Below are 16,746 nucleotides of genomic sequence, written 5' to 3' on the forward strand. Positions count from 1 at the left end.
CTGTATCTACTGATTTTTTTATTGCTGGACCAGTCAATTACTAATTGAGGGGTGTTTAAATGACCAACTGTAGTAGCAGATTTGTCTATTTTTCTTGTAGTTTTCAATTTTGCCTCACTTATTTTGATTATCGAAAGGTACATACATATTCAGATTGGTAGTTCTTCTTGAAGAATTAACCACTTTATTATTATACATGTCACTCTTTATTATCCCTGATAATGTTTCTTGCTCTGAAGTCTACTTTGTCTGAAATCAATGTAGCTTCTCTAACTTTCCCATCACCTTACTTTTAATCTATTTGTGTCTTTTATTTAAAATATTTTTTTAAATTTTATAGTTAGGTTTTATTTTTTATTCATTCTTTTTTCAAATTAAAACATTTTTTAAATCCTCACCTGAGGCGTTTTTATTTTACTTTTTATTTTGAGAGAGAGAGAGAAATAGGGAGAGAGAGAGAGAGAGAGAGAGAGAGAGAGAAACATCAATTAGTTGCCTTCTCTGACCTGGAGTCAAACCTGCAACTTTTTGGTGTACTTGACAATGCTCCAAGCAATGGAGCCATCCAGCCAGGGCTTTTATTCATTCTTATAGTATCTTCCTTATAATTAGTATATTCAGGCCATGTTGTTTTAAACTGATTATTGATATATTGGATTAACATGTACTATATTTGTAACTGTTTTTCTTTTTTTTGTTTCTTCCACTGCCATTGTCTGTTCTGCCTTCTCTGGCTTTAATTGACCATTTTAAGTGATTTCATTTTCTCTTCACTCTTAACATATCATTTATACTTAAAAAAACATTTTCATGGATGTCCTAGAGTTTTCAATATATATTTACAATTAATCTAAGTCCACTTTCTAACAACTATATATATATATATATATATATATATATATATATATATATATACAGCCTCATATGGAGTATCAATACCTTAGAGTATTCTCTAATCTTCCTTCTTATCCCTTATAACATTTTTGTCATTCATTTTATTTATCTGTAAGCTGTTATCACCTGATACATAATTGCTATTATTATTATTTTTAATTAATTAATTTATTTTTATTGATTATGGTCTCACATAATTGTCCTCATCCCCCCATTCTCATCCCAAACCCCTCCCTAGATATGTCCCCCCCAACCCCCGTTGTCCATGGCCACTGGCTAGGCCCATATGTATGCACACAAGTCCTCTGGTTGATCTCTTCCCCTTACCCCCATCCTCCCTTACTTTCCCTCTGAGGTTTGAGAGTCTGATCGCTGGTTCTCTTTCTCTGGGTCTGTTTATGTTGTTCATTTTTTCCTCTATATGTGTGGGATCATGTGATCCAAGAAATATCCTTGTAAGAACCTAAACTGCAACAAGACATAATGGTTATGCTGAGAGGCAAATGAATCAGTCTGTAGTGAGTTCCTTTCTGGGCTATTATTATTTTGAACAAATTATTATCTGTTCAATCAATTTAGAATAAAAAACTAAATGATTTTATTTTACCTGCATTTATTTTTTTTCTCTAATTCTTTTCTTAAGTTGATCCAAGTTTCTGACCTATATTATTTCCTTTCTAAATAACTTCTTTTAACATTTTTGTTTTTGCAAAGTAGAACTACTGATGACAAACTCCCTCAAATTTTGTCTCCATGAGTATGTCTTTATTTCTTTTTTACTTTTAAAGGATAATTCTTTGGATACAAGATTTTTTGTGTGTGTGGCAGTTTTTTTTTCTTTTATTCCACTCTTATTGCTTGCATGGTTTCTGAGGAGAATTCCAAAATTATTCTTATACATGTTTCTCTATAAGGAAGTTCCCCCCTTCTTGCTTCTTTCAAAAATTTCTCTTTGTCTTTTTACTTTCTACAGTTGGAATAATATATACTGAAGAATAGTTTTTATTTGCTTGTTTTTTACATTTATCCTGGTTGGCATTCTGTGAAATTCCTGGCTTTCTGTCTGTGTTTATTTTAGGATACCCTTTCTTCTCCTTTTGATAAGTATATATTATACTTTTTGTCCTCTAGTTCTTAGATATTCTGTTACGTATTTTTTTATTTTTTTATTTGCTATATAGTTTGGAAAGTTTCTACTAACATTTCATCAAGCTCATCAATTCTTTTCTTGATAATGTCCAGTCTACTGATGAACCCATCAAAGGCATTCTTTATTTCTATTATTGTACTTTTGGTTCTTTTGATTCTTTCTTAGAGTTTTAATCTCTCTGCTTATATAACCCATTTGTTCTTACATACTGTCCATATTTTTCATTAAGTTTTTTTTTAGCACCTATATATATAAAAGCCTAAGCAACTGAACAACTGGTCGACCTGTTGCTGTCATGCACACTGACCACCACCTCAATGCAGGAGCTGCACCCTGGTAGTCAGTGCACTCCCACAGTGGGAACACTACTCAGCTGACTGATTGACTCCAGATGCCAGGCTCACAGCTGGCAAGCACAGCTTCGGCCACATGACCCTCTCCCATCTCTGTGGCAGGGCTACTGAGGCCCAGATGAGCGGGAGCAGTCCAGTCCCAGCCTGGGCTTGGGCTCCTCCCCAGCCATCTGCCACTTCACATACTACTACATCCCTTGGGGGATGTCAAACTGCTGGTTTCAGCCAGATCCATGCAGGCCAGCCTGCGCAGTCCGACATCCCCTGAGGGATCCCAGATTGTGAGAGGGCACAGGCCAGGCTGAGGGACCCTACTAGTGCACAAATCTTGTGCACCTGGCCTCTAGTATTAATCATAATTATTTTAAATACCTAGTCTGATAATTCCAAAATCACTGTTGTATGTTAAGTCTGGTTCTGATGCTTTTCTTATCTCTTCAGGCTGTGGGTTGTTTTTTTTTGTTTGTTTGTTTTGTGTTTTTTTGTATTGTTTTGTTTTTGCCTTTTAATATGCCCTGTAATTTTTTATTGGAAGTCATACATGATGTATTAGGTAAAAGGGGTTGAGGTACAGGTCTTTAGAGTAAGGTTTTAAGTTTATCTGACTGGGAGTTAGGCTGTGTTCAGTGTCAGCTGTAGTTGTAGTATTCTTTGCCAGTCAATCTCCCCACCTCTACTCCTTACCCTTTGTTCTTATTTTCTCACCATAGGTTTCTTTAGCTATCCTTGAATTTCATATAAAAAGAAGCATACAACATTTACTCTTCTATAGTCTGAATACTTTTATTACTATAGTGTTTTAAGATGCCTCCATGCCATTATGTTTATGCTTTTATTGCTAAATAATCAGTATGTCATTTGTTTATTCAGTCATCTGTTAATGAACTATTTGGGTGGTTTCTTCTTCTTTTGGCTGCCATGAATAAAATTGCCAAAACTGGGTTCTCTGGAAAACATTTTAAATTGAAGGTTCGTCTGTATAAATGGTTCAACCTGTGCTCATGGGATCAATACTTTCTGGGGAATGATGAAAGAAGGATTGGGTAGGTGGAAAAATTGAACTGTAACACAACTAAAGTTGGGTTAGTTCTTCAGGGTTGCCCTCTGTGTTATAGATTACTATTGCTGCAGAACAAAGCATACCAAAACTCAGTGGCTTAAAACAATGACCATCTATTATGTTTCATGGTTTTCCTGATCCAGAATTTTGAAGCAGCTTACCTGGGTAGTTCTGGATCAGGATCTCTCATGCAGTTGCCCTCAGATGGCTGGAACTGGGTTCATTTTAACATCTTCTTTGCTCATATATGGAGACTGGGCTGAAAAGACTGAAAGAATGGGACAGCTGAAGCTCCTCATGCTTCTCTAACTCTGTGTAGTTCCTCTCATTGGTATCTCCAGCAGGGAGGTCTTGGAGGAGACAGGTTTTTCAAATGTCACCTATAGTCTCCCATATATCCTGAGTGAGTGAGAGCCAAGTGGAAGCCAAATTGCTTCTTATGGTCTAGCCTTAAAGTCATAAAATATCACTTATTCAATTCTATTGGCTGAGGCAGATACAAAAGTCCATTTGATTCCAGGAGAGGGAACAAACACTCTGCCTCTCAATGGAGAAGTGTTGTCATCATACTACAAGAGTGAGAAGGGGTGCATAGTACAGCTATCTTTGGAAAATATATTCTTTGTGGTATTGAGACTGAGGGATGAACCTTTATTTCCTGGCATTGACCAGCCATGGCACGTACAAGTCTTACGTACAAGTTTTGCATATCTGTCTAGGAATGGAATTTCTGTGTCATCTTTAGCTTTATAAGAGTCTGTCACACAGCCTCCCAAAATGACTGTACCATTAGAACTTCCCAGCAGCAGCCGAAACCGGTTTGGCTCAGTGCCGAAACAGGTTTGGCTCAGTGGTAGAGCGTCGTCTGCGGACTGAAAGGTCCCAGGTTCGATTCCGGTCAAGGGCATGTACCTTGGTTGCAGGCACGTCCCTAGTAGGGGGCGTGCAAGAGGCAGCTGATTGATGATTTTCTTTCATCGATGTTTCTAACTCTCTATCCCTCTCTCTTCCTCTCTGTAAAAAAAAAAAAAAAAAAAAAGAACTTCCCAGCAGCAATTTGCTAGAGTTCCAGTTGTTATACATTCTCAGCAACATTTGTCATTGTCAGTTTTGTAATTATAGTAATTTTGGTGGCGTGTAAAATGATATTTCATTTCATTGTGTTTTTAAATTACATTTCTCTGGCAACTAAGATACTGGGCATTTTCATGTATTTAGTGCCTGTGAATCCACAGATAACGTCATCAAATATGTTTAAAGGTGTCTTTTTTGAAGTGTCTATTTAAGTCTTTTACTCATTTTTTTTTTAAAGGGCTGTTTGTATTCTTATAAGTAATGTGTATATTTCACAACTTACAATTTACAAATTACAATTCTAATTTACAATTCTAGTTTACATTTATGGATATGCTTTCCTTGATTATGTATATATAATACTAGAGACCCAGTGCACAATATTCGTGCACTTGGGTGGGGGGTCCCACCAGCCTGGCCTGTGCCCTCTCACAGTGCGGTAGCCCCGCAATCAATTGCCCCAAAGAGGTATGCCCTGTTCACCCATCCAGGGCTCCTCAATGGATTGCCCCAGAGAGGTAGGCTGGAACCGGGATCCCCACTTCCATGGCATGTGCGCAGGACCGTGGGAAGCCTGCCTCTGCTGGGTGTGCAGCCATCTCGTGACAGTGTGAGGGTATCATGCGTGAGGGCGTGATGATTACTTTGTCTTTTATTAGTAAGGATGTAATTTTCTCCTGCTCCATGACTCCCATTTCTATTTTCTTAATAGTGTCTTTTCATGAGTTGTAGTACTTAGTATTTTTTAAATATATTTTTTATTGATTTTTAGAGACAAAGGGAGAGGGAGAGAAAGATAGAAACATAGATGATGAGAGAGAATCATTGATCAGCTGCCTCCTGCACACGCCCTACTGGGAATTGAGCCTACAACCCAGGCATGTGCCCTTGACTAGAATTGAACCCGGGACCCTAAGTTCACAGCCTGATGCTCTAACCACTGAGAAAAACCAGCTAGGGCTGGGTTGCTGTTGTTTTTTACACAACTCTGAAATTGATTTAATTAATAAAAATTCAAGTAAATATATAGAATATACCTTTTACTTCTTAATTTATCTTTATTGTTGGAAGTACTATAGATGTGTCCCCCCCCCCCCCCCCCCCATTGAGCCCTTTCACCCTGCACCCGCCCTTCCAGGCCTTCACCACACTATTGTCTGTGTTAATGGGCTATGCATTTATATTCCCTGGTTAATCTCACCCCACCTAATCCCACTCCTGCCTTCCCTCTGAGAATAGTATTTAGTTTTGATTAAGTTGAATGCATCAATTTTTTTTCTTTTATGTTTAGTGCTTTTTGTGTGCTCTTTAAAAAAAAATTTGTCTTTCTCAAAGTTGCAAAGATATACTCCTATATTTTCTTAGACAAGGTTTCTAGTTTTAGCTTTTGCCTTTAGGTCTATGGTCTTCTCAAACTGTGGTATGCTTACTCAGATCAGCACCATTTATTGAAAAATATTTTCTTTTCTAATCGAATTACCTTGGCATGTTTTTAAAATCAACTGAATAATTATGTTTAATCTATTTCTAAACCCATTAAGACTAGCTTTCTGCTGGATTTTCAGCCACACCTGCTGTATGACAGGGCAGTGCCCTTAGTGTGAAGACTGTGTAAACTTGAAATATTGTTCAGATTTTGTCTGCTTTTCATTGTTATCCCACGTCCTCTAGTAATTTGTTGGTTTTACTTTTGTCCAGAGTTTATAATGGTTATCTGTGGGAGGGTTAATATGGTACAATCTACTCCATCGTTATTGGAAGTGGAACTCCTCCTTCCTGTATTCTTAACTTTAGTTAATTTGTTCATCATCCTTGTCTTCAGATTTAAAGACCTCAGTGTCCCCAACCAAAACTAACCAGTCAGTAAATCATAATAATCCTATCTCAGGTATGCTTCCCGAATCTATTGTCTCATAACCTCCATAGAGCTACTGCTTTAGATTAGGGCCTCATTTAACAGGCCTTACTTGCCTCAGTCACTTCTCATATTGCTTGAGATATCGTCCTAAAAAAGCATTCTTCATTATGTTGCTCACTTGTTTCAGGATCTTTCTAAACTCCTGTAGGATTAAATCCACTTGGCTTGGTCTATATGACCACTCATAATCCAATCTATAACCTGCTATTGCTCCACATAGAACCTGTGTTCCTGATATATTATGTTTTTCTCTGTTTCTTGGACATATAGGAAGTTCCCATGTTTTTGTATTTTGTACTTTGCATCCTGCCTTCTTGGGCTATCATTTGCATTTGGCTTTTCTAGATTTAGTCTTAAAATTCAATTCAAATAACACCTCTTCTGAAAAGTGTCCCTTGGATAGGTTACCTCTGTCCTCAACATCTCTCTTTTATATTTCTACAAATTTGAGTGTCGAGTTGGTTGGTCTGCCTACCTAATTTTATCTATCTATCTATCTATCTATCTATCTATCTATCTATCTATTTATCTATCTATCCTCTATCATCTATTTAGCTAGCAATCATCTATGTTATCTATATAATGTTTTCCTAAGTAGATCTTCATCATCTTAGTCAACGTGTTGTGTCTTTCAAATATGGGTGTTTTTTTTTGTATCTGTGATGTCTAGTTAGCATTCTTTACCCTATAATGATATTACAAAGAATATATCTCAGCAATGCTATTCAAAGCAATAATTTTACAGATGGAAATTAAAGGTCACAAAACCAATCAGCCACTTTACATATTATTCTGTTTTTTTGTTTTTTGTTTTTTTTTAAGCAACACCTCCCTCCTCAGGAAGACCTTTTAAAGGGGACTGCAGGAATGGTGGAACCTGGCAAAATGGCACATGTCTTTGTTCAGAATACTGGAAAGGACTGAGGTGTACAATAAGTAAGTTTTTTGGGGGATAATACTAAGGTGTGAGGTTTAAATGACTCTGTGTTACTACAGACAGCAGCAAAGTTTTTCAAGGCTTCTGTTAGTGATTAAAGTAACAAAGAGCATAATGATGATGGCTTTAAGATGTATTTGTTAGCTGGATAGCAAGAGTTGAGTTTTCTTCTCGGGCTACTTACCTGTATGTTTGATACACCTTGTCTGTTTCCCAACTATCAAGTTTCTCTGTAAACTCAGCACTGCTTTTCTGTCTGGATGCAGTGTCTGATGCAGAGTAATGGGTGAAATTGTTTTTGCAGGTCCTTCAACTGGTGATAAGCCGTATCACATCATTTCAAATATCACAATTTTTACACATTTAACTTTTCTGAAATCATGATACATCTTTCTAGCTACATATATACTTGGAGGAAGTGTTTGTCTTTTCTTCCTTTCTCTTAAAGAGATGTTGTTAATTTAGTGGTTTGACTTCAATCAAAGGTCTCTCAAGATCGAAGTTCAATGTCACTTGTTGATCAGTACTCTGCTTGGGATCCAGGGTTTCAGGAACACACTCCCACCATTGTTACACTCCTACCAGTCAGCATATTCCACATACACACAGACTTCGGCTTTTTTTTTTTTTTTTTTTTTTTTTTTTTTTTTTTTGCTTTTACCACATCTTCATGAGGCTCTTTGTCACTCGAGGTTTTCAAGATTTCAACTAATTTGATACATTATTCTTGCTGATGTATTAGGGATCACATCCCACCTCTGGCAAGTCATATATTGTGCACATTTTAACTGGAACCTGTTATCTAACATACTAGTTATCTTAATGGAAATAACCAAATAAGAAAATATGAAGTTCTTGCCCAACCAGTGTTGCTCAGTGGTTGAGCACAGACCTATGAACCGAGAGTTCATCAGATTCCGCGTCAGGGCACAAGCCCAGGTTATAGGCATGCAGGAAGCGGAAGAGGAAACTTATCTTTATGTGGTTCTTCTAGTTGCCAGGCATACTACATATCATCTCAATGGTTCTCTCTCATCTATGTTTCTCTCTATCTGTCCCTTTGCTTCCCCCCTTTCTCTCTCTCTATCAAATAAATAAAAATGTATTTTTTTCTTTTCAAAAAGAAAGTATGAAGTTCTTGGTGGGCCAGTGAGTCCTATAAATTGTCTATTTCCCTTTAAATTATACTGGCTAAGATTTGAATTTTTACTTTTATCTGGTTTGAAATTTGAAAAGAAAAGAATAATTTAAAATGAAATTTTTTTTTCTTTTTATTGCAGTTAATTTCTGTGCAAACAGTACCTTTGGGGGTTTTACTTTTGACAATATTTCAGTGGGAAAATATGGACCTTCCTTGGAAAAATGTGACAAGAACACTTCCAATGGTATGTGTTTTTCTAAGTGTCTTCCTTGTTGGCATACAAATCACTGTACTGGTTATGCCTACCATCCCTCCAGCTAGCGTCCAGTTCCTGGGAGAGGCATCAAAGAAGGCTTTGGCTCCCTTTTATGATGCCAACGTTCGAAGTTTAGGGTGTCACCTCACATTATTCTAACTTTTCTGAAAACTTTACTGTGGATCAGCTGTCCATTCCTTTTACTACGTCTTCGATTGGTTTATTTTTCCAGCTTATTCTGTCTCCCAGAGTTCGATCAGGTTCACATCTGCTTCTTAAGGTATATAATTCGTCTCAGTGTAAACAAGTAGTTACACTATTGGTTTACGCCATATCTGTGAAGAGACATACACAGGAGCATATAGTTGTTGTGGCCATCTTTGCAAACACTCTCTCTGTCTTTTTCTTTTTGTTAAAGCGGGCAGCCCAAGAGCAACCCGGCTGTGCAAGCTTACTGAAGATGGAGAGATACAATTACAAAATGCGACAATAGCAAATTGCAGTACAAATCTGGAAGCCCTGGAAAGGGAGGTATGCCCTATGGCCCATGTGATAGGCAACTGGAAAAAACCCTGATGCTCAAATCAATGCTATTTATTTATTTATTTTTAATAAATCTTTATTGTTCAGATTATTACAAATGTGTTCCTCTTCCCCCCCTTAATTGCTCCCCTCCTACCAGGTTCCTACCCCACGCTCTCTCCTTTCCCCATCCCCCATTGTCCTCATCCATAGGTGAACAGTTTATGTTCAGTCTCTTCCCGCACCCCACGCCCCTTTTCCCTGAGAATCATCAGTCGACTCCCCTTCCATACTTCTGATTCTATTATATTCACCAGTTAATATTGTTCATCAGATTTTTTAATTCCCTTGGTTTTTAGATTCACTTGTTGATAGTTACGTATTCGTTGTTCATACTTTTTATCTTTATCTTCTTCCTTTTCCTAAATAACCCCCTTCAGCAATTCATATAATTCTGATTTGGCAGTGATGAACTCTTTTAGTTTTTTTTTTTTATTTGTGAAGCTCTTCATCTGTCCTTCGATTCTGAGTGAGAGCTTTGCTGGGTAGAGTATTTTTGGCTGTAGGTTCTTGCTATTCATCACCTTGAATATATCTTGCCATTTCCGTCTGGCCCGCATGGTTTCTGTTGAGAAATCAGCTGACAATCGTATGGGTGCTCCTTTATAGGTAACTACCTGCTTTTCTCTTGCTGCTTTTAATATTCTCTCTTTGTCTTTTGCTCTTGGAATTCTAATTATGATGGGTCTTGGTGTGGTCCTCCTTGGATTCCTTTTGTTTGGGGTTCTGCGGACTTCCTAGACTTGTAAGTCTATTTCTTTCCCCAGGTGGGGGAAGTTTTCTGTCACTATTTCTTCCAGTATTCTTTCGGTATCTTGCTCTCTCTCTTCTTCTGGAATCCCCATAATTCTGATGTTGGTTCGCTTGAAATTGTCCCAGAGGTTTCTTACACTATCTTCAACTTTCTGGATTCTCTTATCTTCTCGCTTCTGCAGAGGAGTGTCCTCTGGCTCTTTGTGTTCTAAGATCTTTGTCTTGATTCTTGAGATCTTCCAGTCTGTTTTTAGGACTTTGTATAATATTTTTTAGTTCAGACAATGTTTTCTTCATTTCTTGTTGATCCCTTTTCATATCCTCATAGGTCTCATTTATTTTATCAGCCTTTTTAAGGATATTGTTGCATAACCTTATAACTGTAGTTTTGAACTCAATGTCCAATCTTTTCTTTTTCTCCATCTCCTTCCTTTGTGTCCTTCCTCTTGTCTGCATTTTAGTTGTTTCCCTGATTTGTTGGAATAGCTTTGTGTGCTAGGTGTTCTGGTAGAGCCCAGTAGCACAGCCTTCCCAGTTACCTGCGGTGGACAGTCTTGGTGTAGCCCTTTGTGGGCTGTGTGTGCAGTCTTGTTGTTAAGCCTTGCTTATTGTTGGTATCACTGGGAAGCATTGATCTCCAAGCCAATTGGCTGTGAGGATCAGCAGTGTCTCAGCTAGGAGGGCTTCTGTACTCCACTTGGATAGGGCGGGGTCTCGGGGTGGTGCAGACAATCTTTGGTTTCCTGTCAGTCTCGCCTTAGAAAAGTCCTGTTCGCTGTGAGTTTCGGAAGATTGGTTGCAGGCGCACGCACCTCTTTGGTAAAGGCACAGACAAGCTTTGGATTCTGGCCAGTCCCTCCTTAGAGAAAGCCAGCCTCTGGTAGAGCTTCTGTGCTCAGCCACAGATGGGGCAGAGTCTCGGGTTGGTGCAGATAAACTTTGTTTTCCCTTCGGCTCCTCCCCAAGTACTGCATGTAATAGCCTCTGGCTTCACACACCTCAGAGAGATCTCTGCCCACTGCCTGACAGTCTGGCCTCTCCCTGACTGGGGCCATCTATCAGAGCAATAGGCTGATTCTGTTTTCCTCTCAAACAAGAAAGCCAGCCAAGCGTTAGCTGTCCGCCCTCTCCATCCGCCGGGAGTAAGCCAGTAGCGAACTCAGCCCGGCCGACCCTCTCTGCGTGCCTGGAGTAAGCCAGAGCCTTTTCGTGCACAGTTCTCAGTACCTTCACAGTTCCTGAGGTTCAGCGTGCCTTCTCTCTCCTTCCCAGATGGCAGAGCCTCCTCTCAGTTAGCCGTCTGGTGCTTCAGAGCAATGCCTCCCCTGTTTTCCAGTTCTAAATTCAAATTTGTTGTGGTAGGCTGCATTTGGGTGTCTACCCTATTGACACCATCTTGGTTTTCTCTCCAAATCAATGCTTTTTAAAACTTTCAAATTAGAAATAACAAAAACTAGTAATTAAACCTTTGTTGTTGTTGTTATTAATCCTCACCTGAAGATATTTTTTTCATTGAATTTTAGAGAGAGTAGAAGGGATAGAGAAGGAATGGGGGGAGAGAGAGAGAGATGAGAGAGAGAGATGAGAGAGAGAGAGAGCGAGAGAGAGAGAGAGAGAGAGAGAGAGAGAGAGAGAGAGAGAGAGAGAGAGAGAGAAACATTGATGTGAGAGAGACACATCCTTTGGTTTCCTCCCCCACTCAGAGAGAGAGAGAGAGAGAGAGAGAGAGAGAGAGAGAGAGAGAGACAGAGACAGAGAAACATTGATGTGAGAGAGACACATCCTTTGGTTTCCCCCCCCCCCCCCCCCACTCACCCCTTCCAGGGCTGGGAATTAACCTGCCACCCAGGTATGTGCCCTTGACAAAAAAATTGAATCCAAGACTCTTCAGTGTGCTGGCCGACAGTCTAACCACTGAACAACACCAGACAGAGCTAAAGCCTTTATTATTATTATTTTTTTAAGTTGACATCTATTTGTAAAAAAGACTAGCTGAACATGTCGGGTCTCCAAATTTCAGCAAAAATCTATAGCACATTTAAAATGACCTCATCATTTTTAAGCCAGTAAAGTTTTGACCAAAATGGATCCCTGACATTTAAGACCAAAAATGAAGGTATTTTGCCTGGCCAGTGTTGCTCAGTGGTTAAGCATTGACCCATGAATCAGGTCAGGGCACATGCCCAGGTTTAGGGCTTGATCTCCAGCAGGGGGCATGCAGGAGACAGCCAATCAATGATTCTCTCTCATCATTGATGCTTCTATCTCTCTCTTCCTCTCTCTGAAATAAATAAAAATGCATTTTAAAAAAAGGAAGGTATGTTAAGGGTCTTGTGGACCAGAACACAGAGGAAAATCTATGAGGCCTTTTGAGACAGGAAACTCCAGAACCCAATGAGAGTCTCAGGGCTGTATCCTTGAGCAGGTGAAATGGGAAGTACATCTAGGTAAATATATTTTTCCATGCAAATTAAATTATTTTGACTAAGGAGATACCCAAATGCAAATGCTAACACCTGGGGCCAAACAGGGTGGAAGAGGAAACTTCTCTCTCTTCTAGGAGGCAGGCCTGCTACATATTATTTCACTTAATTTTCACAGAACCTCTGAGAGCGAGGTGTTATTCCAATATTGTATATAATTACAGCTAATAACACTCATTACTGAGCACTGACTGCCTGCTAAGTGCTGTGCTGAACATTCTATCACATATGCTGTTTTATCGTATTTAATCCCTGTAACACCCCAATAGACAAGTATGAATTTACTCATTTTATAGATGAGGAAACTGTGTTTCTGAGATGTGCAGTATTTTGCCGATAAATCACAGCCAAAAGTGATGGTGCTGCTTTTTGTTTTAAAGTCCGCACTGAACCATATGGGCTCCCTAATTATACATGGGCAGCGGTGGAGGTGGGAGTAGGAGTGGTAGGAGGATATGGAGGTGGTGCCAACCACATAGGTTATGTCAGCCACACAGATTATGGGAAAGACTTCATGTTCTGGAATCAGACAAAACAGTGTTTGACTATTAGCTCTGCCACGTCTAAGCTGCGTGAACTGTGGGTGAGCTCCTTACCCTCTCCAATGCTTTAAATAGGGATGAGAATGCTCAAGTCAGTGCTGTTTTGCAGATTAAATGTAGTGACACCTGCAAAACACTTAGCAGTGCCTAGCACATAGCAGGGACCTGGATATGAAATGAGAGCATTGTTACTGTCTACTGATGGGATATTGCTTCCAACTCTTTCCCAAGCTTGAATAGCCTGTGACCTTCATTTGACTTTTGAAATGATATGCTGCCATCTAGCGAAAGACAGAAAGAGAAAGGGAGAGAGAGAGAGAGAGAGAGAGAGAGAGAGAGAGAGAGAGAGAGAGAGAGAGAGATGATCTCCAGCCCCACTAATGACAGGAGTAACATGCACAGCAGAGCCTGGAGGCCAGTTGGTACCTGAGGTTGTCTAGGTCAGTGCTGCCCACACTCTGCTAAAAAGCTAGTTTTAAAATCTCCAACCTATTGTAGACCAATAATCATGTACAATACAATAAAAACAAATAACTTGGAAAATAAAATGAAGAAGACATAATGTACAAATCCATTTAAAAATTATTATATGCAAAAGCATAGAATTGTTATATAAGATTACAGTTGTTATACACATTATACAAGAAAAGAAACAGATCATGAAAAACTAAGTGGGGATTGAAGAGATTGGAGGCTCAACTACATTCCCGCTCATTCATTTGTAGTTGCTTGAAATGTTTAAATGTAGTTGTAAAAAGTTAGGTTTGCTCTTTTTTTTTTTTTTTTTTTTAACAGCTAAAGGATTCGCCAGCAAATGCTCCAGCTATTTCTGAACAAGTCCTGATTTTAACATCTAATAGCAAAGCTTTAGAGCCTCAGAACATCGCTTCCGCTACTAAAGTGGTGGGACAGATCTTCAACATAACCACAAATGCATCATCTCAGGTAAACTCACACGGGTTTTTGAAAGGGAGGGGAAGAAAGAAACTCATCCCAAACTATATTCCTTATTCCAGGATATAAACTTGGGCATGATTTAGGTTGCTTAGAACCATTTTGCAGAGTACTTTGTCTGAGAGATGCTCAAAGAAATAAAAGTCTCTTTGTCCAAATAATTCTCTTTGAATGTAGTCACACTGATCATTACCATGTTAAATCTGGGACAAGAAAATCTGTTTCACCTTATTAATATGTTTGCCCACTGCATTTGGCCTCAATATCCCTATTCAATTCCAATAATTTAATAAAATTAAATAAAAATTAATTTATTACCTGGTGAAATGGTGTTACAAGGAACTCACTTTGGAATATGATGTTTTAAGCTAATCTCTTCCTGCTAAGCACATTTGCATTTTAGTTTTAGCTTTTAAAAAATGTAGGCCTTGTTTACATTTCTGATACTATGAACTGCTAAACTCTGGTATCTGAAGACAAGAACTATAGTCAACGTTTACCAACTGGCACAGCTTGGGTACTGGTCACACAGGCTGAAAGCAACCAAGATGGACAAACCCAGTGTTTACCAGTTGAATATCAGCATGACCTGAAAATATATATTCTTCTCTTCTCTTTAAATGTTTTATTTCAAAAAATGATTTTATGTTATCCTAGCTCCTTCGGAAATTAAGGGAGATTAAAATTACAAGTTAGTAAAACTGGAATTAAAAAATAATGACCTCCAAAGGTGGAATTTGTGGAAGGATTAGCCAATAAAGACAGAGGAATATTAATAACCCCAAAGAGAGCAGCTCCACAGTAACCAAATGCCCAGAGACCCTTTCCAATGTGCTTCCGATGTTTTTAATTGTAAGAAAACTAGAAATAGTTTTACTGATTCTAATAGTTACACTAGGTGTAGCTAGTAAGTTATATTAAATATTGTAAGCTGTGATGTTCTGATAATTAAAGCCCTTCTTAGTTTGTTTCTGAATGTGTATCCGAGCATCGGCTTTTGTGTTCTTGGGGATGCAGTGGAGGGTCTGTGAAGACCTTGCTCTGAGGTCAAATTCAGAGACCTATGCCTTCGAATTGACTGCCTTGATTTTCATTTTCACTGTGCCTTCTCTTTATTCTCTCTTCCATCTTCTGTAGACAGAAAACTAAGCCTTCAGTTCCACTTGATGCCATAATAATCCATGCTAGTGAAGGTCATGAGGATGTCCTCTGATAACTGGTGTCTTCTTCCCGGCAGGCAAAAATAGATGCTGTCACAACAGTGAGTCAACTTCTAGGTGCTGAAAAAGAAGCTTTTCAAAAAGCTGTCGCTGAAGATGAAGAGGCCTTTTCAACGTAAGCACAATTCCAATTTGGAAAGAAAAACCTGACAAAGTGCTGTTTACTTTCCTAGGTTAAAGCATTAATAGAAATGTCTTTATTTCTCTCATGGATGCACTCACTGGCTGATTCCTACGGGATACAGACTAAAACCTTCTATTTATCTTCAGTGACCAGTGGAGTTAACTCTGGTTCCAGGTGTGGCCATGGATAGAGAGTAACTGGGATGATTAAGATTAGAACTTGTTTCACCAGCCTCAGCTCGGTATGCCCAAGTGGCAGCCAGCATGCAGGCAAGAGCGCCGCATGCTCTTTTCTCAGTTTACAGAGCTGCAAATAATAGCACAACTTTGTAAGACACATTGGAAGCCTCCCACCCACAACTCAGCCCTCCCCAAGATCCTGGTGTATTTCAATTAAACTTTCCCATGGTTACATTGGACAAAAAAAGGGATCCAACTCTATACCTGTTTTCTTTCTTCTTAACTCATATGTTCTGGATTTCTTTGGGTTGTATATTAAAACGTAAACTCATGTTCTTTATTCATAGAGGCCTCCCATTAGGATTCACTATGTGTGTTTTTTATTTTATATGTAGTCTTCTTAATTCTTTTAAAATTTCAGTAAATATGCATGCTCATTATGGAAAAATAAAAAATATATAGATTAGAAAAATCTTAAAAATAATTCTGCCTTTGTTAACCTGTTGATATACTGTATATTCTTGTAAAATGTTTTCTCTGTATATTCATTACGTTACATAATCTATTGATTTATAACTTGTCTTTTGTCACTTAATAGTATATAAACATTTTATATAAATACCTATACATCTACATCATAAAATTTAGATTATTGCATAAATGAGTGAATTTTTATTTAAGAAGTTCTCTGCCACTGGACATTTAGATTCCTTTAAATGTTTTAATATTTTGAACAATCAACATTCTTATACATAATCTTTGTTTGCATGAGACATTATTTGTTGGAATAAATTCCTACAAATAATTCTCAATTTTCTAATTATTACAACCAGTACCTATCTTGTGTTGAGTCTTTAAAGTAGAAAAAGAACAAAAGCATGAAATAGAACATTCAAAAGATTATAATTCTGAGAGAGGGTGGTAGAGGTTGTGCAAACAGTTTAACTGGTGTGTTGTATGACTTCAAATTTCTAGGAGTGTGGTTACTCCCTTTAAAAAAAAAATAATCCTTACCTGAGGATATTTTCCATTGACTTTTAGAGAGAGGGAGGGAGGAGAGAGAGAGAGAGAGAGAGAGAGAGAGAGAGAGAGAGAGAGAGAGAGATGTGAGAGAGACACAATGATT

General features: G+C 38.4%; 1 protein-coding gene across 1 annotated transcript in view; it reads left to right on the top strand.

Annotated features, from left to right (window-relative positions):
• The window catches only part of ADGRG7 (adhesion G protein-coupled receptor G7), a gene marked incomplete at its 5' end in the record, with an annotated part of 74,645 nt that overhangs the window by 16,690 nt on the left and 41,209 nt on the right, over positions 1–16,746 (top strand). Inside the window, 5 exons of the mRNA XM_084870579.1 lie at positions 7,272–7,385; positions 8,667–8,771; positions 9,202–9,314; positions 13,939–14,088; positions 15,335–15,432. Coding sequence (XP_084726705.1) covers positions 7,272–7,385; positions 8,667–8,771; positions 9,202–9,314; positions 13,939–14,088; positions 15,335–15,432 — 580 coding nt within the window. The remainder of the gene's footprint in view (positions 1–7,271; positions 7,386–8,666; positions 8,772–9,201; positions 9,315–13,938; positions 14,089–15,334; positions 15,433–16,746) is intronic.

The sequence above is a fragment of the Pipistrellus hanaki genome (assembly GCF_964339955.1).
Source record: "Pipistrellus hanaki genome assembly, chromosome: 2".
In the NCBI taxonomy this organism is placed as follows: Eukaryota; Metazoa; Chordata; class Mammalia; order Chiroptera; family Vespertilionidae; genus Pipistrellus; species Pipistrellus hanaki.